Below are 22866 nucleotides of genomic sequence, written 5' to 3'. Positions count from 1 at the left end.
ATTCGGAGAGTGAAGAGGGTGGGAAGGAGTGTAGTGGGAGAAGAGTACTTCAAGGTAAGGGGCAAAACTATGTAGAGATTTGTAGACCAGGGTGATGAATTTGAAGATGAAACTTTGTTGGATGGATAGGCAGTGGAGTTGGGAGAGTAGAGCGGTGACATGGGCAGAACAGCAGAGATTGAGAAGTGCGAGGGGGGGTGGAAGGGAAGCGAGGGGTCCACCGTCTTAGGTACAGAATTGCATGGAGTGGTGTAACACAGGACTTGGAGTGGATGTTAAGATGGTAAAGTTTTCATTCAGGACCATGGAGAGTGCTGTAGGATAGAAATGGGTGGTATTGTTTGTTTGGCTTTGTCAGGTAAGATGAAGGATCACTGCAGGCCAGGGTGGGAGAGAATATCTGCTTGTGGGGTCTTGCTACAGATATCTGTTGCAGGAGGTGGAGCATGTTTACGGATCAGTTTCTTGGGTGTAGATACAATGACATTTACACAATTTTCAGGAATGGTCTTAAGTGGGAGTAGGGAGCTTCTGATATCACATCAGAAGGAAATCATTTGAGTCAGTGAAGATGCAGGTATATTAATAGAATGTTTGCAGTATGTCCTCTCATTGCCCTCTTTCCCCCTCCCACACTTTTCTCTCACACACATTTCACTATTTCCTCTTCTTCCACTATCAGTATGCATCTTTCACTATTCCTGTCTTTCCTTTCACTCTGTCTCTATTTCTCTTTCCTTCTCCTTTCTTCATCACTTGTTCTGCTTCGGACAAAAAGAATACGTTTTCATGGTGATCTCTCTCCTCTCCTAGATCTCTCCTTTCCTTTTCACAAAAATGACTTCAGGCTTCTCACCTGTCAAACCTGCCTAAAAATATAAGGCGTAAAGAGGGGTTGGGGTGTTAGATTGGGTCGGCAGGGTTACTAGTGGGGTGTCATTTCAGGATTTGTAGGGGGTTGGTGCTTTGCTCGCCTTTCTGAAGACGGGTATCTCCACTCTTAGCACTGTGAGGTTTTCCAGCTCTCGGGCTGATAACAGCTGGGATCTGACAGGTCAGCTGGCTGGGCTCTCGTCCTGGGCAGCCCAGCATGGTTCCTGTGGGAATGCCAGCCCTTGCTGCGGATGCCTTTGCACCGCACGCTGATGCTTGCTCTAATTAGAACAAATTGTGATTTCTCATCCCCTGTCGAGCGCTGGCTTTGTGTCTCGCTTTCTCCTCCTCTGTGCTTCCTGCAGCCTCCTGCAGATCAGGGTTTCTTTGTGTCCCACCCTTGTGTGGATCCAGATAACAGCTGCATGAAAAGTTAACCCTGTTGGCACTGCCCCTCAGGCTCTGGCAGTGACTAAAATGGGACAGAGATTTTTCATGTATGGATCTGCTCAATTCTTCAGTGTCTCTGTGTGCAAGTATTCACATATATTAACTCCGCAGGGAAGCTCTCGCAATGCTCATGTTGGGTTCGTGGCAATTTGTTTTGTCTTCTCTTCTGTACTTGAGAGGATGATTCTGCCTTTTTTACTGTTTCCTTTTCTCCATTTATCACTTTGGTTTCTTTTTCTCCCTCTCTTTCTCTCTCTCTCTCTCTCTCTCTCTTTTCTCTCTTTTTTCTTTTCTTCTCTCTCTCTTTTCTTCTCTCTCTCTCTTTTCTTCTCTTCTTCTCTCTTTTCTTTTCTTCTCTCTCTCTTTTTCTTTTCTTCTCTCTCTCTTTTTCTTTTCTTCTCTCTCTCTTTTTCTTTTCTTTTCTTTTCTTCTCTCTCTATTTCTTTTCTTCTCTCTCTCTATTTCTTTTCTTCTCTCTCTCTCTATTTCTTTTCTTTTCTCTCTCTTTTTTTCTTTCTTTTTCGTATCATCTATTTCTCTTGTCTAAGAAGACATCTTTTTTTATTGTCATTTTATTTATGCTCCATTTTTCCTTTTAAAGCTGGGAGGCGCGGTCCACACCTCCGTACAGACCTTTCTGCTGGGCTTCTCGTCTGTCAGCACCTCGTTGCCTCAAGGATATTTATGGGTGAGTTCACCTATTCAGTGACTGTGGCCCTTCCACCCTCTATTTACAGCACAGGTAAAACTACGGGATGTCCACTCCTCCATGCCAGCTTCGGATGGGGTAGTGCTACCCTCCTTTACATAGGTTCTCACCTGGCTCTGCAAGGTGTTGCCATCATTTCCACAACTGACGGGATTCAGATGTCCTCTCCATTTCTGTGCGCATAGTATAAGTAACTGGACATCTTCAGAAATGGTACTGCCCATGTTTTGGCAGATTCAGGTTCTTAGAACAGGCACTGGACCATTGCATTTTTAATGGCACATCTGGAATCCCCTCAATATCTGACAAGCACCCTCTCTATCCACCTTTAAGTCCCAACTCGAAACACACCTCTTTAATTAAGCATATGGGTAGCTCTGAGGCTGATACTATACACCTCATACATAATCCTTGACCCCTTGCAGACGCACTCACCAGAACGCCCTCCTACTGTCTCTGTAAGTTCTTCCTACTTACCACTTCGATGGTAAGCTCTTCGGGGCAGGGGCTCCTTTTCTTAATGTTACTTTTATGTCTCAAGCGCTTATTCAATTATGTACTTTATTATGTCACATTTATTACTGTGAAGCTCTATGAAGATAAATGGCGCTATAAAAGATATACATACTGTACATACACCCTTTCACCAGTACTTGTAAAATTCCCTATACATTAATTCCTCTCCACATGCTCTCTGTCGGTATCATGGCATCGTGCTCAGTGTGCCAGCCTTACCCATACACACAAAGCTACCTTCTTGTTCCTCTAGCACAGGGGTTCTCAACTCCAGTCCTCAAGGGCCACCAACAGGTCAGGCTTTCAGGATATCCCTGCTTCAGCCCAGTTGGCTCAATCAGTCCCTGCTTCAGAACAGATGGAGTCATTTTTGACTGAGCCACTAATTGAGCCACCTGAGCTGAAGCAGGGCTATCCTGAAAACTTGACCTGTTGGTGGCCCTTGAGGACTGAAGTTGGCCGCCCCTGCACCAGCAGCTGTATACTTCTGTAGATTCACAGCCATTGCAGCCTGTGCAATGATATCGATGCTTTCTCTCCTGCAGGTGGGAGGAGGCCAGGCAGGAGGAATAGGACAGATACAGATCTTCTCCCTAAACCACACGTCCCCACGTATGATGAAGGCTTTCCCGCTGCCCTCCCACGTGCTGTGCGTGGAGAACGTGTGCGTCACTTGGGCCAAGGAGGGCGGCGAGAATGAAGAGGAGTGTACGTCTGTCTCGGCGCGTCCCACTGTATGTGTCGGTCTGCAGGACGGGAGGTGAGAGGTCCCCAGATAGCGCAAATGGCATTTATGTAACTAGAGGTGCCTCCCCCCCCAACAGGTCAGGTTTTCAGGATATCCCAGCTTCAGCACAGATGGCTCAATCAGAGGCTCAGTCAAGGACTGAGCCTCTGATTGAGCCACCTGTGCTGAAGCAGGGACTGATTTAGCCACCTGTGCTGCAGGGTTATCCTGAAAACCTGACCTGTTGGGGGGGCTTGAGGCCTGGAGTTGTGCACCCCTGTATTATGCACTAGATTCCAGTATAAAGCACTCTCTCTATAATCTTGTAAGAGGTAATCCCAGGAGAACCGCACCCTCTTTTCACACATAACAGAGCTCCAGACGTGAGGCTCCAGACGTGAGGCTTTCTGTCCAAACTGCATTAAATAGAAGTTGCCGTGTGTGTCCCGTTGCGATACTGCGATAGTGCAGAGTGGATGAGCACTTCCATATTAGGTGATACTTTTTTGGACTAACAATTGATATTTTAGTGCAAGCTTTCGAGAGTTTTCCTCCCTTCCTCAGGTCCAGCCATACAGCACAGGGCTCGAGGAACCGAGTAGACCTCTCGGAAGCTTGCCCTAGAAGTGTTAGTTCAAATAAAAAAGGTATCGCCTAATACTGAAGTGCTCATTTATGTCTAAACTGAGGCATCCTCTAAACCTACAAGCCCTAACCGTGATAAAGGCAGCACTATGTAGCCGAAACGTTGGATTTGTTGGCTCATTAAACTCTTCTTTTTCAAGTCCGTTGTGCCGGGCTTCATCTTTTGTTGAGTACAAGTTGATCGCCCTTGGGCCCCCTCTTCAATATGCCACAAAGCTGCTTTTTCCACTGCAGTTTCTGGCACCAGTTCATTTGAGTAGAGCAGTGTTTCCCAACTCCGGTTCTCAAGTACCACCAACAGGTTAGGTTTTCAGGACATCCCTGCTTCAGCACAGATGGCTCAGTCTTCCATGACACCAGGAAGCGTTTCCCTGTATATTAAACTGGGGGTTTCTTCACTAAAGGAGTAGGAATAATGTGAAAGAGACACTCGGCTGTCACATATAAGAAACTTCCCTGAAATTGTGCTCTTACCCCCGTAACTGGGACATTATGTTGTCACGAAAGAGGCAGACGCCAGTAAGGTTTTAAACTTACTATTTGCAATCACATACATTTAAAAAAAAAAAGACAATTAAATATCAAGATATGTATCAAAAAGTAACTATTAAGCTGCAGGGCCTTCTGGCAGTGAAAGGATTAAGCGCTATGTACATTGTACCTTTTCATGTGAAATAAGAGGTGAGCGCCTGCATGGACCACTCTAGTTAAAGCCACAATGATCATACTAGACCTTTGTCCTGATGCCCTGATATTTTCCCCTTCTCGCCGGCAGTATCATGGTGTACGGCAGCGTCGACACCGGATCGCCCTGTTTAATGGCCGTGAAGAGCCCCGGGTTACAGCCAGTCCTTTGCCTTGGGCACAGCTCTAACTTCCTGTGTGCGGGACTGCAAGATGGCACTGTAGTATTGTACCCCAAAACACAGGGTAAGACGCGGCTGCATTTCTGTTGGGGAGTTTAATAAAGGTACAGCAGAAGGCTTTAGACAGAATGTTGGAACTTGAGATGGTTTTGACAAAGCTGAATGTGTGGAGTATATGAACAGCCGGGCTTTGTGCAGCACAAGAAAGAGCTATACTAGCAAACCTAGCTTTGTCTGAACGGTGCACTTGTGAAGCAATGTGTAGAGATTACAAGGCAGGAAAAGATGCTTTGGTAGAGATTTAAAGTCATTCAATATGTGCATCATCACAATCTGCACACTGACAAGTGATTAGCTGGTTGCCGATCGATCCGTTCTCCTGTAATCGATTCTGTGGGGAAGATCATGTGACCAGACAGGCACTAGATTCAATTGGTTGACTGCTAGAGAGGGCAGTGCTGAAAAGGGTGATGCTGTTTCAGAAGGGGAAAGGGATGTGACTTTGTAAATATTTGCTATAAGAACATAAATGCTTGTTACATTAGAATACATTAAAAAGTATTTAAAATTGTTTAAAAAAAAAAAAGTATTTTCTCTTCGTACAGAACTGATTTATTAAATAAACAAACATAGGATATTGCTTGAACTGCAGCTTTAAAGACATGGGGTATAGTAGTACTTCTGGAACCGCGGGCCCTGTCATGCAGTATCTCACACGTGATGTGTGTGTTGGGTTTATTTGGGGATAGCAGCATGGGATCAGTATGCATTGCAATAGGCATGTGTAGTGGGTTTGGAGCCAGTGTTGGAATAGTGGAATATAGTATTGTGTGATTACTGTGCAGATCCGTGTTTGTGGGAAGTTACTATATTGGAATTAGCAGGGAATGCCTTAATAGAACTGTGTGGGTGGAAGAACAATGGTAGATGCTTCAGGCCAGCATGAGAAGAATTGGCAGTACTCTGTTTGTATGAAAGCACTGGACTATGCAGTGGGTGCTGTAAAAACAGATTGGGTTCTATTGGTAGAGCCATGTTCATAGAAAGAAAAGTTAAAGAAGGGAGGGTTAGAAGTGGGGAGAGGGAAAGGAGGGTTAGAAGTGGGGAGTGTGGGGAGTGTGGGGAGGCTTAGAAGTGGGGAGGCTTAGAAGTGGGGAGGCTTAGAAGTGGGGAGGCTTAGAAGTGGGGAGGCTTAGAAGTGGGGAAGGTTAGAAGTGGGGAGGGTTAGAAGTGGGGAGGGTGGGGAGTGTGGGGAGGCTTTAGAAGTGGGGAGGCTTTAGAAGTGGGGAGGCTTTAGAAGTGGGGAGGCTTTAGAAGTGGGGAGGGTTAGAAGTGGGGAGGGTTAGAAGTGGGGAGGGTTAGAAGTGGGGAGGGTGGGGAGTGTGGGGAGGCTTAGAAGTGGGGAGGCTTAGAAGTTGGGAGGGTTAGAAGTGGGGAGGGGGATTGAGAAGGTTGACTGCAGTTAGCAACTCTGTATCATCCACCTTTACCTCTCACTCGTCAGGAGGATTTTGGGATCCAGGAAACCCCTCCATTGTGCAGGTGGGAGACGGGCCTGTGCAGGTATTGCTGGTGCTTGATGACTGCGTGTGGGTGAGCTGCCGGAATACAGTCACTGTTCTGGAGCCGGAGACCCTAAAAACCCAGGTACCGAGGAACTCCTCCATCTTTAGCTATAGATCTGAGATTTCATTTCAGTGTGTGCTATCGGCTTTCTGTTATTTCTCTTAAACTATTTAATTATTACCATGGACACATAATGGTCTCTTAAATGCATATAGACCACTAATTGGAGAACATTGTCAGTCAGGCTGCTTCCTAATGATGCAGCTATTAGTACGCTGCACACAGTACGTTAATGTGGGGAGTCTGAGCCGCGAGAAGGCGGTATAACTATAAGGGTTCTGGTTTTCCCTATTACTGTTCTACATCGCCACAAAAAGGAGTTCACACATCCGTATTGTAGGTCTTTGTTTAAATAAACAAAACAAACCCAGAAAAGTGAGCAGTTCTGCTTGGTTAGGCGATAACGTTTCCTGGCTGCAAAACGGGGACAATAAAAGTGCAGAAATTCAGGGCTGTGTTCTGATGTCATTATTGCCCAAGTTTGGTAACCAGGATTCTGCATAACATCCAGGAGGTGTTCTATGTATCGAGGTCTCTGGTTGGCAAAACTAGAGCAAAAACATTGCTCTACAGTAGATCAGAGGTCTCAAACTCCGTCCTTGAGGGCCATGAACAGCACAGCTTTTATGGATCTCCCTGCTTCAGCACAGGTGGCTCAATCAGTGGCTCAGTTGAAAACCTGTGCTGAAGCAGGGATATCCATAAAACCTGGCCTTGAGGACTGAGTTTGAGACCCCTGCACTACGTGTGTTACATAAAAGGGTCTTGTACAGGGGTGGGAAACTCCATTCCTTAAGGGCCACTAACCGGTTTCAGGATATCCCTGCTTCAGCACAGCTGACTCTACTGAGCCACTGATTGAACCACCTTTGCTGAAGCAGTGATATCCTGAAAACCTGTCTGTTGGCGGCCCTTGAGGACAGGAGATTTCCCACCCCTGGCCTTGTAGAACACACCCAGATTATTTTGCTTTAATAAACATGGTGCTGTTTTGCTCCAGTTTTGCAGCAGGGAGAAGCCTTTTTGATGCACAGCCCACCTTCTCACTGCCAGGTCGTCCTCCGTGTCCAATGAATGCGTGCTGCAAATGATCTATATTCTTTTAAACCTCCTGGAACCAGTAAAAAATAATAAAAAAAAACTTTCAGGAACACAACAGCATCACTGTCAGGGCGATTATATGTGTTGTAGTTACTCTTAACACGGTGTTATTGTGAGGGTCTCCGGCACGCCCCCTCTTTTTAGGTTTGTGGCAATGTTTTCACACGGCCTCATTTGCAGTAGCTTCTTGCCCCCAGCATGGACATTCGGAGGACAGGTCTGTGCTGGTAAGAATATTACCATAGCTGCGCTTTCCTGTCCTTCTCTCCCCCCCTGCCCCCCTCAGACATTTGCATATTCTAACACATAAACCTAGTTTGCATCTATTAAACCTCATAACTCTGGCAGCCGCTTTGCGGCTTCTGATGAATAATGCATGGCCAGCCCTGGGTTATCGCACGCAGACACGCCGGACTGCTATCCTTAAAAAGGTGTTTGTTTGGAGCAATGCATGGTGGGTACACGCAGATCTAAATCCGCATCCTATCCTGACCTTAAATAAATGGGTCTCCACCGGACCCCGAGAGGGACGCTCGAGTTTACAAGTCGGGGCTCTGCCTCAAGACAACAATCTCAGCCGGCGTGCGTCCCCGAAAATATTTCCACCGCGTGCGTGTGCAACTAGCAAAAAGAAATGCAATCATTTAAACTCCCGTATGTAATGCAGGTGACAGTCTGTGGGATTTATCCTTTTCATTAATATATGCAGGATGTTGTTCTTGCTCCAAAAAAAAAGTCCCTCCTGCACAGGCAAAAGGTGTTGAATCCCCCTCGCATCGACATAAAGTGTGGACATTTTGGGCACAAGCCCAAAGAGTGAATTTATTGGCCCCAGGGCGTGCTTTCCAAGTACTATATAATATAGATGTCAAATCTCCCCTAGACTGGGATAGTAACGTGTGCACACAGCCTACAGGGCTTCAGCGCTGTTATTAGCTTCTATATATTAAGACAGGCACCGATATTTATTTTTTTCTCCCTTGCCCCCTCCCTTCCCCGTCCAGGAGGACAGACCTCTAAGTACCCCAAAAACACCAGGGGGGACGGGGACTGGCAACTCAACACAGCAATCAGGCAGCATAGGAGGCCAGGCAAGGTTCTGTTATAGTAACAAAAGGGCTGAGTAGCTTAACCCACTAGAGTAGGGTCTCAAACTCAGTCCTCAAGGGCCACCAACAGGCCAGGTTATATGGACATCCCTGCTTCAGCACAGGTGGCTCTGTCTTTGACTGAGCCACTGATTGAGTCACCTGTGCTGAAGCAGGGGTATCCATAAGAGCTATCCTTGAGGACTGAGTTTGAGACCCATGCTCAAGAGCAGGGATGCGCAAACTTCTTGAGCTGCGGTCCCATTCCCAGGAGCCGCCGCGTTCGCGCCCCCCCTCTCCCAATGGCCCAGCGTTAAATGACGTTGCAGTCATGTGACCCGATCACATAATTTGACGCATGACGTCACATGACAACGCAGCGCCGAAGACCCGGCTGGCAGCAGGTAAGGGAGTTACAGAGGCCTCACGCCTCCCCTGGCATTTTATTTAAATGCTGTGGGGCCTCTGTAACCGCCCGCGCCCCTCCTAGAAATTCTCCCGCCCCCCCCCCCAGTTTGCGCACTGCTGCTATAGAGTGTAAGCTCTCAGGAGCAGAGCCCTCATTATATTCTGTATCTGTTTGCCCTTGTCTGTATGGCATTTAGTTTCTGTAATTGATGTCACTCTGTACCCCACTGTACTGCGCTGCGGAATATGTTGGCGCTTTACAGATAAACAATAATATTAATAATAATGGTAAGCAAGTGATTATGTGACAAGTGAAATAGCCACGTGATATATATATATATATATATATATATATATATATATTAGAAAAGTGCCAAGTAACTATACACGGTGAAACAGATAGTAAGTGATTGAATGGTGTGTGTAAAGTGTAAGGATAATAACATATATTGTATTGCTTATAGATGGGGATACTTGTATACCAATAGGCAAGGCAGCTCTCAAATTGGTTAACCAGTCCGGTGAGGGAGATACTCAGAGGGAAAGAGAGAAACAATTTAATCACACTATTAATGGCTAGCAAAACACTCAAGTGTTCAAATGCATTAAAATACATATAGGGAAATGGGGTGGGGGGGTGGGGGGGGAAGACAGGAGATAGCAGAGGGATAAAAAGTCCAGATATAGTCACCAATGACTTAAATCCCAAAAAGTGCCGCAAAACTGTGTTTGAAGACAGCGTGGAAATGTGGAGGATAATATGCTGTATTGATGGTGAAAATGCCGGCGTCTACTCCACTCAGATCACGGATAAGCTTGTGCAGGGAGAAAGCTTGGAAACAACAAGGGCACGGACGTTCCACAGGGTAGCGAATAATGAAGGCAGATGGATAATTAGCCTCGCGTTCGCTGTGTGAAAAAATTGTGCGCCCGTTACTCTGTCGTCTCAAGTTCCATACAATCCACTGCTGATGAGGGCAAGTTATTGTAGCAAGGTGTTCCTGCACTAATGAATTGCTACAATGTAGCTGTGTGAGCTGTATAAACCATCTGACAGGAAAACTTTTGAAAGCAGCTGAGCATAAGACTGATCCAAGTCTCAGCTACAGTAACAGCACTGTGCCGTCTGTGACATGGATCCAACTAGTTTCGTCACGCTATCTGGTGACTTCATCAGGGTTTTGTCAGCGATCTGAGTGGAGTAGACACCGGCATTTTCACCATCAATACAGCATGTTATCCGTCACATTTCCACTTGTCCACGCTATCTTCAAACACCGTTTTGCTGACCTTTTTTGGGATTGAAGTAATTCCTCATATACTGTATGTGACTATATCTGGACTTTTTATCCCTCTGCTATCTCCTGTCTTCCCTCCCCCTTCCCCCCATTTCCCTATATATATTTTAATGCATTTTAACGCTTGAGTGTTTTGCTAGCCATTAATAGTGTGATTAAATTGTTTCTGTCCCTGGCCTTATAGTGTGCGCTCTGTCTGTCTGTCTGTATGTCTACAAAAAGAACAAAAGTTGTATGGCCAAATGTTAATTTTCACAAACGTACATATTGTTTTGTTCCTTGTCCCTCTCAGAAATATTTGTATTTATTTGAAAACCTTTTACCTGAATACAAAACATTGAAATGTATATGAGGGGGTAGGGTCTCATATTGTGGGCATCACTTCTCCCTTCCGGGAATTCGTTACATCAGCCCGCTTCATGCTTTAGTAACTCGCTGTGTGACTAAAAATGGATTCCGGTCCATGGAGTATAGTGTCTACGGCAATTACAGTATATGGTCACAGCTTTATTGCAGGTACACTTTTAATCAAGACTTAATTATAAATATTCATTAATTTCTAGAAGGGGAGTCGGTTTGGGGGGAGCGGGGCGGGGTGGCTATATTAATTGTGAGTCTGCACCCCATGACATGCTGCTTTTAGTTGCCATTGGTAAAAAGTCTCGACAATGCGCCAGGACTCTTGTTACTCGTGATGATGTCATGAGACCAGAGTTACCGCTCTCCTGGGCTAGAGGAGCTCATAGATGCTACCCCATTAGACGTGGTACAGCCCTTAGCCAGTTAATTGCCCCAAAAACATTATAAGGGGTCCCTAATAAAGTGAAACTTAAAACACATGAATTTAATGCACGGGCAAATAAAAAACCATGGTTACGATAACAAAATAATAATCAAATACTTGCTGGGCCCCTCCGAGTAACTGGAGGCCAAAACATTTGTTACGTTTGCCAATTACGTGAGTGACCTATTGCTGACTGAGAGAGACCAACTAAAAGTTTCATGAGCTTAGAATTTTTAGTAGGTTCTTCATTTTACCATTTTCTGGCTAGAGGATTTTATAATTTATGGATGTTTAAACATTCAGGCTTTTTTGGGTTGCCTTTATTCAGGTGCTTGTCTGAAAGCTTAATTATCTGACTCTTGTTCTATTTCCAGCCACACGGTTATTGTCCTTTATTTTGTGTTTCTTCCGCTGTTTAACTAATTTGCCAGTTCTGAGTTACAGAAGCATTTTTAAATCGTGTTTTATTTAAATTTTCATGTTAAAAGTTTATATTCTCTGTCTCTGTGCTGTACTGCTCTGTGCCCCCCCTCTCTGTGTGTTCCTGTGCTCCCCTTCTGTATGTCCCTGTGCTCCTCCCTTGGTTTGTTCCTGTGCTCCCCCCCCTCTTTGTGTCCCTGTGCTCCCACCTCTGTGTGTCCCTGTGCTCCCCCCCTCTGTGTGTCCCTGTGCTCCCCCCTCTGTGTGTCCCTGTGCTCCCCCCCTCTGTGTGTCCCTGTGCTCCCCCCTCTGTGTGTCCCTGTGCTCCCCCCTCTGTGTGTCCCTGTGCTCCCCCCTCTATGTCCCTGTGCTCCCCCCTCTGTGTTCCTGTGCTCCCCCCTCTGTGTGTCCCTGTGCTCCCCCCCTCTGTGTGTTCCTGTGCTCCCCCCCTCTGTGTGTCCGTCCCTCTCTCTGTGTGAGCCCGTGTCCCTGTCCCTCTCTCTGTGTGAGCCCGTGTCCCTGTCCCTCTCTCTGTGTGAGCCCATGTCCCTCTCTCTGTGTGAGCCCGTGTCCCTCTCTCTGTGTGAGCCCGTGTCCCCCTCTCTGTGTGAGCCCGTGTCCCTGTCCCTCTCTCTGTGTGTCCCTGTCCCTCTCTCTGTGTGAGCCCGTGTCCTCCCCTCTCTGTGAGCCCGTGTCCCCCTCTCTGTGTGAGCCCGTGTCCCTCTCTGTGTGAGCCCGTGTCCCCCTCTCTGTGAGCCCGTGTCCCCCTCTCTGTGTGAGCCCGTGTCCCCCTCTCTGTGTGAGCCCGTGTCCCCCTCTCTGTGTGAGCCCGTGTCCCCCTCTCTGTGTGAGCCCGTGTCCCCCTCTCTGTGTGAGCCCGTGTCCCCCTCTCTGTGTGAGCCTGTGTCCCCCTCTCTGTGTGAGCCCGTGTCCCCCTCTCTGTGTGAGCCCGTGTCCCTCTCTCTGTGTGAGCCCGTGTCCCTCTCTGTGTGTGAGCCCGTGTCCCTCTCTCTGTGTGAGCCCGTGTCCCCTCTTTGTGTGAACCCGTGTCCCCTCTCTGTGTGAGCCCGTGTCCCCCTCTCTGTGTGAGCCCGTGTCCCCCTCTGTGTGAGCCCGTGTCCCCCTCTCTGTGTGAGCCCGTGTCCGCCTCTCTGTGTGAGCCCGTGTCCCTCTCTCTGTGTGAGCCCGTGTCCCCCTCTCTGTGTGAGCCCGTGTCCCCCTCTCTGTGTGAGCCCGTGTCCCCCTCTCTGTGTGAGCCCGTGTCCCCCTCTCTGTGTGAGCCCGTGTCCCCCTCTCTGTGTGAGCCCGTGTCCCCCTCTCTGTGTGAGCCCGTGTCCCCCTCTCTGTGTGAGCTCGTGTCCCCCTCTCTGTGTGAGCCCGTGTCCCTCTCTCTGTGTGAGCCCGTGTCCCTCTCTCTGTGTGAGCCCGTGTCCCCCTCTCTGTGTGAGCCCGTGTCCCCCTCTCGGTGTGAGCCCGTGTCCCCCTCTCGGTGTGAGCCCGTGTCCCCCTCTCGGTGTGAGCCCGTGTCCCCCTCTCTGTGTGAGCCTGTGTCCCCCTCTCTGTGTGAGCCCGTTTCCCCCTCTCACTTTGTGAGCCCGTGTCCCCCTCTCTGTGTGAGCCCGTGTCCCCCTCTCTGTGTGAGCCCGTGTCCCTCTCTGTGTGAGCCCGTGTCCCTCTCTGTGTGAGCCCGTGTCCCCCTCTCTGTGTGAGCCCGTGTCCCCCTCTCTGTGTGAGCCCGTGTCCCCTCTCTGTGTGAGCCCGTGTCCCCCTCTCTGTGTGAGCCCGTGTCCCCATCTCTGTGTGAGCCGTGTCCCCATCTCTGTGTGAGCCGTGTCCCCATCTCTGTGTGAGCCCGTGTCCCCCTCTGTGTGAGCCCGTGTCCCCCTTTCTGTGTGAGCCCGTGTCCCTCTCTGTGTGAGCCCGTGTCCCCCTCTCTGTTTGAGCCCGTGTCCCCCTCTCTGTGTGAGCCCGTGTCCCACTCTGTGTGAGCCCGTGTCCCCATTCTGTGTGAGCCCGTGTCCCCCTCTCTGTGTGAGCCCGTGTCCCCTCTCTGTGAGCCCGTGTCCCTCTCTCTGTGTGAGCCCGTGTCCGCCTCTCTGTGTGAGCCCGTGTCCGCCTCTCTGTGTGAGCCCGTGTCCCTCTCTCTGTGTGAGCCCGTGTCCCTCTCTCTGTGTGAGCCCGTGTCCGCCTCTCTGTGTGAGCCCGTGTCCCTCTCTCTGTGTGAGCCCGTGTCCCCCTCTCTGTGTGAGCCCGTGTCCCCCTCTCTGTGTGAGCCCGTGTCCCCCTCTCTGTGTGAGCCCGTGTCCCCCTCTCTGTGTGAGCCCGTGTCCCCTCTCTGTGTGAGCCCGTGTCCCCCTCTCTGTGTGAGCCCGTGTCCCCCTCTCTGTTTGAGCCCGTGTCCCCCTCTCTGTGTGAGCCCGTGTCCCCTCTCTGTGTGAGCCCATGTCCCTCTCTCTGTGTGAGCCCGTGTCCCCTCTCTGTGTGAGCCCGTGTCCCCCTCTCTGTGTGAGCCCGTGTCCCCCTCTCTGTGTGAGCCCGTGTCCCTCTCTCTGTGTGAGCCCGTGTCCCTCTCTCTGTGTGAGCCCGTGTCCCTCTCTCTGTGTGAGCCCGTGTCCCCTCTTTGTGTGAACCCGTGTCCCCTCTCTGTGTGAGCCCGTGTCCCCCTCTCTGTGTGAGCCCGTGTACCCCTCTGTGTGAGCCCGTGTCCCCCTCTCTGTGTGAGCCCGTGTCCGCCTCTCTGTGTGAGCCCGTGTCCCCCTCTCTGTGTGAGCCCGTGTCCCCCTCTCTGTGTGAGCCCGTGTCCCCCTCTCTGTGTGAGCCCGTGTCCCCCTCTCTGTGTGAGCCCGTGTCCCCTCTCTGTGTGAGCCCGTGTCCCCCTCTCTGTGTGAGCCCGTGTCCCCCTCTCTGTTTGAGCCCGTGTCCCCCTCTCTGTGTGAGCCCGTGTCCCCTCTCTGTGTGAGCCCGTGTCCCCCTCTCTGTGTGAGCCCGTGTCCGCCTCTCTGTGTGAGCCCGTGTCCCCCTCTCTGTGTGAGCCCGTGTCCCCCTCTCTGTGTGAGCCCGTGTCCCCCTCTCTGTGTGAGCCCGTGTCCCCCTCTCTGTGTGAGCCCGTGTCCCCTCTCTGTGTGAGCCCGTGTCCCCCTCTCTGTGTGAGCCCGTTTCCCCCTCTCTGTTTGAGCCCGTGTCCCCCTCTCTGTGTGAGCCCGTGTCCCCTCTCTGTGTGAGCCCGTGTCCCCTCTCTGTGTGAGCCCGTGTCCCTCTCTCTGTGTGAGCCGTGTCCCCTCTTTGTGTGAGCCCGTGTCCCCTCTTTGTGTGAGCCCGTGTCCCCTCTCTGTGTGAGCCCGTGTCCCCCTCTCTGTGTGAGCCCGTGTCCCTCTCTCTGTGTGAGCCCGTGTCCCTCTCTCTGTGTGAGCCCGTGTCCCCTCTTTGTGTGAGCCCGTGTCCCCCTCTCTGTGTGAGCCCGTGTCCCCCTCTCTGTGTGAGCCCGTGTCCCCTCTCTGTGTGAGCCCGTGTCCCTCTCTCTGTGTGAGCCGTGTCCCCTCTTTGTGTGAGCCCGTGTCCCCTCTTTGTGTGAGCTCGTGTCCCCTCTCTGTGTGAGCCCGTGTCCCCCTCTCTGTGTGAGCCCGTGTCCCTCTCTCTGTGTGAGCCCGTGTCCCTCTCTCTGTGTGAGCCCGTGTCCCCTCTTTGTGTGAGCCCGTGTCCCCTCTCTGTGTGAGCCCGTGTCCCCCTCTCTGTGTGAGCCCGTGTCCCCCTCTCTGTGTGAGCCCGTGTCCCCCTCTCTGTGTGAGCCCGTGTCCCCCTCTCTGTGTGAGCCCGTGTCCCTCTCTCTGTGTGAGCCCGTGTCCCTCTCTCTGTGTGAGCCCGTGTCCCTCTCTCTGTGTGAGCCCGTGCCCCCCTCTCTGTGTGAGCCCGTGTCCCCCTCTCTGTGTGAGCCCGTGTCCCCCTCTCTGTGTGAGCCCGTGTCCCCCTCTCTGTGTGAGCCCTTGTCCCCCTCTCTATGTGAGCCCGTGTCCCCTCTCTGTGTGAGTATTTTGTCCTCGGCACCACTGTCTGCGACTCACCGGCTTTATACAATCTCTTACCCTGTGCTCCCTGTTCCTGCACTTGTCTTTGTGTCCCTGTGCTGGTCTGTGTGTTACTTACCCTTTGTTCCTCTCTTGCTAGAGGTTTGAAGCCCTGCAGGAGGAGGGAGTGAGTGTAACCCACATGGTGAGGGCAGGAGGAGGGGTGTGGATGGCGTTCTCGGAGGGCTCCTCCATCCGCCTCTTTCACACTGAGACCCTGGAGCTGTTACAGGAGATCAACGTAGCCACCCGCACCTTGCTTCTGCCAGGTAACTCCCTTCTTATTACTCCCTGCTTCTGCCAGGTAACTCCCTTCTTATTACTCCCTGCCTCTGCCAGGTAACCTCTTCCTCATTACTCCCTGCTTTTGCCAGGTAACACATTCCTTATTACTCCCTGCTTCTGCCAGGTAACCTCTTCCTCATTACGCTCTGCTTCTGCCAGGTAACACATTCCTCATTACTCCCTGCTTCTGGTACCTTCCTCTCATATTACTGCATAAAATCCAAAACAATCCCCCTACTGAACAGGTAAAATCCCACACCATATAATGCTTTGTCTGGGATAGTGATGATATTCGCAGGGATATACAGCATTGTGCAAGATTACCCAGGAAAGAAGCCCTGGCATTAGCACAGATCTAGTGTGGCCAACTCCAGTCCTCATGGGCTACCAACAGGTCAGGCTTTCAGGATATCACTGCTTCAGCACAGGTGGCTCAATCAGACAAAGAAGCAGAGATATCCTGAAAGCTTGACCTGTTGGTAGCCCATGAGGACTAGAGTTGGCCACGCCTGACTTAGATCCATCCTCTTTTCACATCAACTATTGAGTGGTGACCTACAATAAAGGTTGCAAAATGGCCCGAATTGCCAATTAAAACGTCTCATTTATTAGTGTTCATTAAAAACAATTGATAAAAGATATAGATAAACCACAGGCAAAAGAATCTCAACATAAGTAAAAACGAGACTAGTGGGGAACTTGACATCTTAAGCTTCATGTGAGGAAGTGAACTCCCAGAATGTTAAACCCCAGGGGTCCTGTCCAGACAAGAAATGGGCACCTCCGCAAGACATGCTGGCACAGAAGTGTTGGGCCTCCTCAGCTGAAGATCATTCCCTGTTTAAAAGGTCCATCCAGGGAGAACTCTGCTCCTGATGTAGAATGAGGCAGCCAAAGGCGTTTCAGCACACCAGAATGGAGTGCAGCAAAAAAGATTTACTTGACAATCAGGTCAACACAAAAAGGCAAACACGTCGATGTTTCTGTATTTCTCAAGGGTTGCGTATGAATATTACATATATATTTTTTTTAAATGGTGTTTAAAGACTTTTTACCACGTGAAGAGCCTGGCAGTGTCCCGGTTGGGAGCAGCGTGTCCGGGACAGTCGCACGACACCATGCCATTGTCCCGAGCAGTACACTGGGTGGATGGGAGGTTTAGTGAGCACTGCGCTAATGATACAGCACAGCTTGGCTTCTGCCCGGTTTCCCTGGCTCCCGCCTAAAAGGAATCGGAGCCGGAGAAGTAATCGTATCTGACACCCACAACATGTTAATCCCTGGCAGAGAACGAGTGCGTTTTTGTCTTGCATGATATCCGTATAGGATCTTGCCTCTGCCTGCAGATGGTAACAAAAGGTGCTATCAACTATGGGGAATTGCACTGACACGCAGGCTCCCCCAGGTTTGTCCTGTATCCGGACATCCATCTACTTTCATCTTATGAACTTACTTACCCATGTTAAGCTTTTTGTTTTGTTCTTAAGGTTGGAGAATTACATTGTTCTCACTTTCGTGCAATAAACTTGCTTCTGTAATCACTCAAACACATGGGGTGTGCTATCACTTTCTCATTTCTAATGTTGTATTTTTATATAGTGTTCACCAAACAGAGAGTACTTGACATCACAAAATATACAAACTATATATAATAATGGGAAACCATAATACAATACTCTGCACTGCCCTGTGAAGTCTAACTCCTAATGAGTGAGAGTTACCCATGGGAAGGCAGTTTCACTCATTCCCAGCTCGTATGCTCGCATGAACTTCAATGAAAGTTTGTTATTTGCTATTAGAATTATTACGCTTCTTTGAACCACATGACCCAACTTTCTCGCAGGGCAATCTTTGAGTTGGTCTGTGTATTTGTCATCTCTCTGGTCTCCCTCTCATTATTCCTCCACCGTGGTCTCTCTTTATGCAGAACAAAAGAATGCTCGAGTTACTGCTCTGCTCATTTGCCACGGCTTGCTGTGGGTAGGCACCGACCTGGGCATCCTGATCACCCTGCCTGTGCCAAAACTCGAGGGGATCCCCAAAATCACGGGTAAGAAAGGCTTCCCATGCTGACCATCACAAGCTTCTGGGCACCATCAACATGTAATCTGACAGCAGATAAGGGCCATTTGGTTCACCTACTTTTAACCCTACAGTACTTGGGCCATAATTGGTACCCTACTTGTATGCCCTATTTGTTACATTTAGGTTTCTGCTGTTCCTAAACAAAGCTATGGTAAACTTCACATGCAGGCATAGGTGAACCTAGAGTGTTTAGGAAACTGGATAAAATCTGAAGATATGGTAAAGTATTTATTTATTTAAAATCATACATCCAGGACTGGCGACTTGTTTTTCCTGCCCTTGACTAACATTTAGCAGCATGCATTAATAACCCTTCACAGGAGTAAGGTTTCCAGAGTTCTACTTGTTTGACATACACCAGAGGTATTTTAACACAAGTTCTTCCCGCTGGTGAAGATTCTCATTTCAAGGAAGAAGTCCCATGTAATGGTTCTGGTTCTATAGGATATCTGTAGTAATGTTCCTTATTATTTAAAGATCTTGAAAGTTCAGGGATTAAAAAGCACAAAATATGACTTTGCATCGTTAAATGGTTATTTAATACCAGGGGTATTTAGTACAAACCGTCAAATAATGCCTACCTACAGTACATGAAGGTTACAATTTTTAGAATGGAGTTTATCTACTAAATGGGCGATAGCCACTATTAATCACTTAGCTATTCACTTGAATGATTGGAGCAATAGTGGTTATCACACTTTTGTGTATAGACTCCTCTGTGTTTCAGATAACAGGAGCAGTCTTCGATTCCCATTGCGGCCTTTTGAGTATCTAGTTTGAACTTGCAGTTTGCATCCATAGTCTACTTTGAACTTTTGCATGTCTATACTTGCAAGGGAAATGTTGGCATACCTGCTAAACATTGTAAATAAACCAACATTCACACATTCTTCTGTATATGTATGTATCCATATCCTAGTGTAGGCAACATGTAACCCAGACCATTTGGTCTAATTCTTCACATTTATCTCTTTATTCCTTCCTCCACACCAGGTAAGGGAATGGTTTCCTTGAATGGTCACTGTGGGCCAGTGCAGTTCCTTACAGTAGCCAGTAGTACAATGGCTCCTGAGGCTCTGAGGACTGAGCAAGGATCTAGAGAAGATGTAAGGGGATGTACGGGGCCGGTGGAATCCAAAGAAGATACCCCAGATGGTTCATCCCAAGACCTCTCCTCAGACAACCACCATCCATCTCGTCTGAAAGGGATCCTTCTGCAGTACCGCCTGCGTGGCACTGCACATCTTCCTGGCCACCACCTCTCTGCTAAGGAGGGCTCCAGAGTGGAAAGCGGGGCCCTTGAAACCAGCGAGGAGGATGGCTCCGTTTACGAGATGGCAGACGACCCCGATGTGTGGTGTAGGAGCCAACCTTCAGGTCGAGACGCTCACCGCAAGGAGATCAGCTCTGTGGTCATAGTGTCAGGAGGACCAGGGTACCGAATCTTCCATCCCTCCTCTAACAATTCCCAGTCTGGAGGAGAGACAGACAGCACACTGCTCATGTGGCAGCTGCCCCTGATCCTATAGCATTCTCCATTTCTCTTATCCCATCTGGGAACATCGGGTTCAGAAACGCAGGCCTCATAAACCTCAATGCTGTTACAATGTTGCAATATATTTTGTTGCTCAATTGGGTACTTGGGATATGCCTTAACCTTAGTTGTTGACAACCTGAAAAAAAGGGAGAAGTCAACCCTACCAAGTTATAAGTAATAAGACAATTCAGAATTGGATAAGTAACATGGGCCCCTGTATTACCCGAGGAAAAGGGACACAACTCAAGACAGTTATTTGACTGCTGGAGCAAAATTCCCTTTTCTTTAAAATATGTGCAAACACTGAAGATTGTTATGGGACTGTAGCTATAACATTTGTTACGCTTCTAAATGTTGGAACAATGTCACTAGCCGGTCAATACCAGACTCGCCAATGGGTTAAACGGCTGTTTGGTAAAATCCCACAAAAGGTGTATGAGGTGTGTGGTGACACTGTTCATGTTACACAGCTTCCATAGGCCCAGTGGGAGGTCTTTTATTATATTGGGTTTAAAACACACAAATTACGTCACAATGTAGCTTGCAGGTCAATAGGATATTTATTAATATTGTTACCGTCTGGTCAAACCATGTTTGCAACTCCTCTTCAGAGTGTTGTTTCCTCTATCCATTCCCTTCATTTTTTTAAAATACAGGATTGAAGCAGGGGATCTCCGGAGCTGAACCCCACAAATTTCAGTTATAGGGGACCCCCTCCTTACCTCCAGGGTTCACTACACGACTGCTTTTCAAAGCTCCCGGCCCTGCGGGCCAATAGGAGGAAGCTGTGACGTCAACCGGTGCGGCTCCCGATCGTCCCATGTGACCGGGGGCTTTTTTAAACGGCAGGAGATACCGGCACCCCATTCAGAGGTCTATATCTCTGAAAGCTGGGGGTTTGCGGAGCTGAAATCAACGGGGTCCAGCACCGGAGACCCCCTGCTTCAAACCTGTATTTCTAAATAAAAAAAGGCTTGGATTGCACCTTTAATATTTTGGGTGAAAATTTTAAACTGGGAGATGAAGTCACTGTAGTATGAAACTCCTGCTGTCTCTAAAAGCTGTTACATTGTTACAATGTTACAGCAGCAACACTCTCAGGAGGTGACACAGAATGTTAGAAGGTGGTGCAGCAATAAAAATGCATGAGACACCTTTTCAGGAATGTGGCACTGAAAATGTCATGGGCAGTTCCTCACGAATGTTTAACCATTATGGTGTCTGGATGTAATAGGTTAGGAATCCGTCATCTAGTATCTTTAAACTGTCTTAGTGACTCTAGGGCAGATGACGCTCTTCCTTTAAACGTGGGGGGGCAAAGCTATACATTTAGGAGATCATAACTGCGCGTAATTTAAAGGCTGATGAAAAGTGCCAAACATGTTGGCTACAGTAGGTACTAAGGAGGCGGATTAATTAAACGCATTCAGAAAGACAATTGTGACTGTGATGTTACCAGAGTGCCTTCAGTACAGTACGTCAGATGCAGGCAGTAATTGCTAGCATGTCAGTTAAATGTTTGGGTTACCATAATGTCATAACGTCCTTCACCCCCTAAGTTTGATATTAAATGTTGTTGGGTATAGAGCAGGGGTGGTCAAATCCAGTCCTCAAGGGCCACCACAGGTCAGGTTTTCAGGATCTCCCTGCTTCAGCAGAAGGGGCTCAGCACTTGAGGATTGGAGTTGCCTACCCCTGCTATCATGTCACCTTCCTCTTATGCACAGAGAGTTCCTTGTGTGCTTAAAATGAGTGCGCCGATACATCCTTTTATCACATAAGAGGAAGGAGACTGATTCAAACAGACCCTTTTTTCACTGTTGCGCTATTCACTTGTTACATCTTCCATGAATAAGATTACTAGTTAAACTGCATTTCGTCTTTGATCGCGCTTCCCAAAGAACTGTATGCACAGCTACTCATTTGTGACATATCAAAAGCACCTTCCGATGAAGTCCAGCTTCCTCTTGGTGTTTTTGATTGCTGTCAGATACGAAATAAACTTGAATTTAGACTCTTGCTCATGCGATATTCAAGTGAATATCTTTGCAGAGATGATTTGGTGTCAGTGGCTGTATTCACCCAATAGAACGTTGAAGCTGAAAGGGTTAAGGCGTAGAGATGGAAAAGACCACGAATCAGCATCTGCATGTTGAAAACCCCATGAATTGTGGCTAGATGTGTTATTCTAAACAGCTGTTTTGACAGCTGAGTGGGGTGATAGGTTCAACAAATCCATGTCTGACCCTTTAATGTATAGGGGTAAAATAATAAGGCTGGGGAGCTCGGTGAAACGGAGCATTCTGTTTGATTAATGTCACAACCCTGAACATAAGTGATGCAATCCAACTCCTGAGTGCCTCATTACATTAAAAGGCAGGGATTACAGGCCAACTGATCAGGTCTTCTGACTCCTCTACAGCTATAGGTGTGTGTGCCGCCACTGCATCTAGGCTTGTGCCCTGCAGGCCTGCTTCCTATTCCTGCAGCACCAACACGCTTACAAAGAACTGATGGTCATTGCAACCCTGTGTCTTTCATGGGTTTCACAGCAACAGGAGACAGGCTGCCTGGTGCCCATCAACACCGTGCACACTTACTCCGATGTACTGCACAAATGGTTGTGACTGCCCGGCTGGCTCCACCCCCATCTGGTTTATATCTTGCATCTGAACTGGTTCCCCATTTCCGTAGAGCTGGAGGTACCGGGGCTGCCCTTCGGCATTTGCAGGAAATGTGCACAGAATGAATGTGTTTTATTTGTTCCCCTACAATAGTAAAGTAGTCAGTCTATTCCCAAAGAGCACGGTGATGGTAAAACGGGGGGTAGCAGTGAGGTAGGGTCATTAGCTTGGCTGCAGATGTACCACTCCATAGGAGTTAGGTGTCCCTTCCCCTCCCCTCACTTCTGTACATATGTGTATGTAAATATATAGATTTTATGTGTATAAATGGGGGTGTACATATAACCTGCATGAATAAAATGTAAAGCTGTGTTTCCCAGATTCTCATTCTTCGGTCTCTCATTCTCTCAATATCAGCTTTTGGCAACGGGACACATTACACCGAATCCTTCTTTAACCCCCTTCAGTGTCGGAGGGGGCAGCAGTGCATTAAACCACTTAGGGCCTCATGCAGAGAGCAGCAAATTTAAAAATTGGCGAGTTTAATAAAAACTAGCTTTTTTGGAGAGTTTTATTCTCCATATGCAGAAAAGTGCGAATTCTGCAATGTATAGCATGAATGCGTGTGGCGAGTTTAAATTGGCGAGAGGCGCGCTGCAGAAATGTGTTAAAAAAAATCGCGCCTTTTTTTTTTCCTTTCCTATGGCCGCGAGCGGCAGCTTCTTGCCAACTTTTCCTGGCGAGGCAAATAGTAGAAAATCGC

General features: G+C 48.5%; 1 protein-coding gene across 1 annotated transcript; it reads left to right on the top strand.

The window, feature by feature from the left end:
* The first annotated feature begins 1447 nt into the window (after positions 1-1447).
* Positions 1448-22480, top strand: LOC142483304 (rho guanine nucleotide exchange factor 10-like protein). Its single transcript, XM_075583407.1, has 8 exons — positions 1448-1460; positions 1872-2011; positions 3094-3308; positions 4696-4850; positions 6291-6433; positions 15673-15841; positions 17785-17907; positions 18936-22480. Exons 1-8 carry the CDS (start codon positions 1448-1450, stop codon positions 19469-19471), a joined length of 1494 nt encoding a protein of 497 aa, XP_075439522.1. The 3' UTR covers positions 19472-22480.
* Positions 22481-22866: the final 386 nt, after the last annotated feature.

This window comes from Ascaphus truei, unplaced genomic scaffold (assembly GCF_040206685.1).
Source record: "Ascaphus truei isolate aAscTru1 unplaced genomic scaffold, aAscTru1.hap1 HAP1_SCAFFOLD_3177, whole genome shotgun sequence".
NCBI lineage: Eukaryota > Metazoa > Chordata > Amphibia > Anura > Ascaphidae > Ascaphus > Ascaphus truei.
The sequence above is the reverse complement of the archived record's forward strand: the minus strand, read 5'-3'. Positions and strand labels throughout refer to the sequence as shown.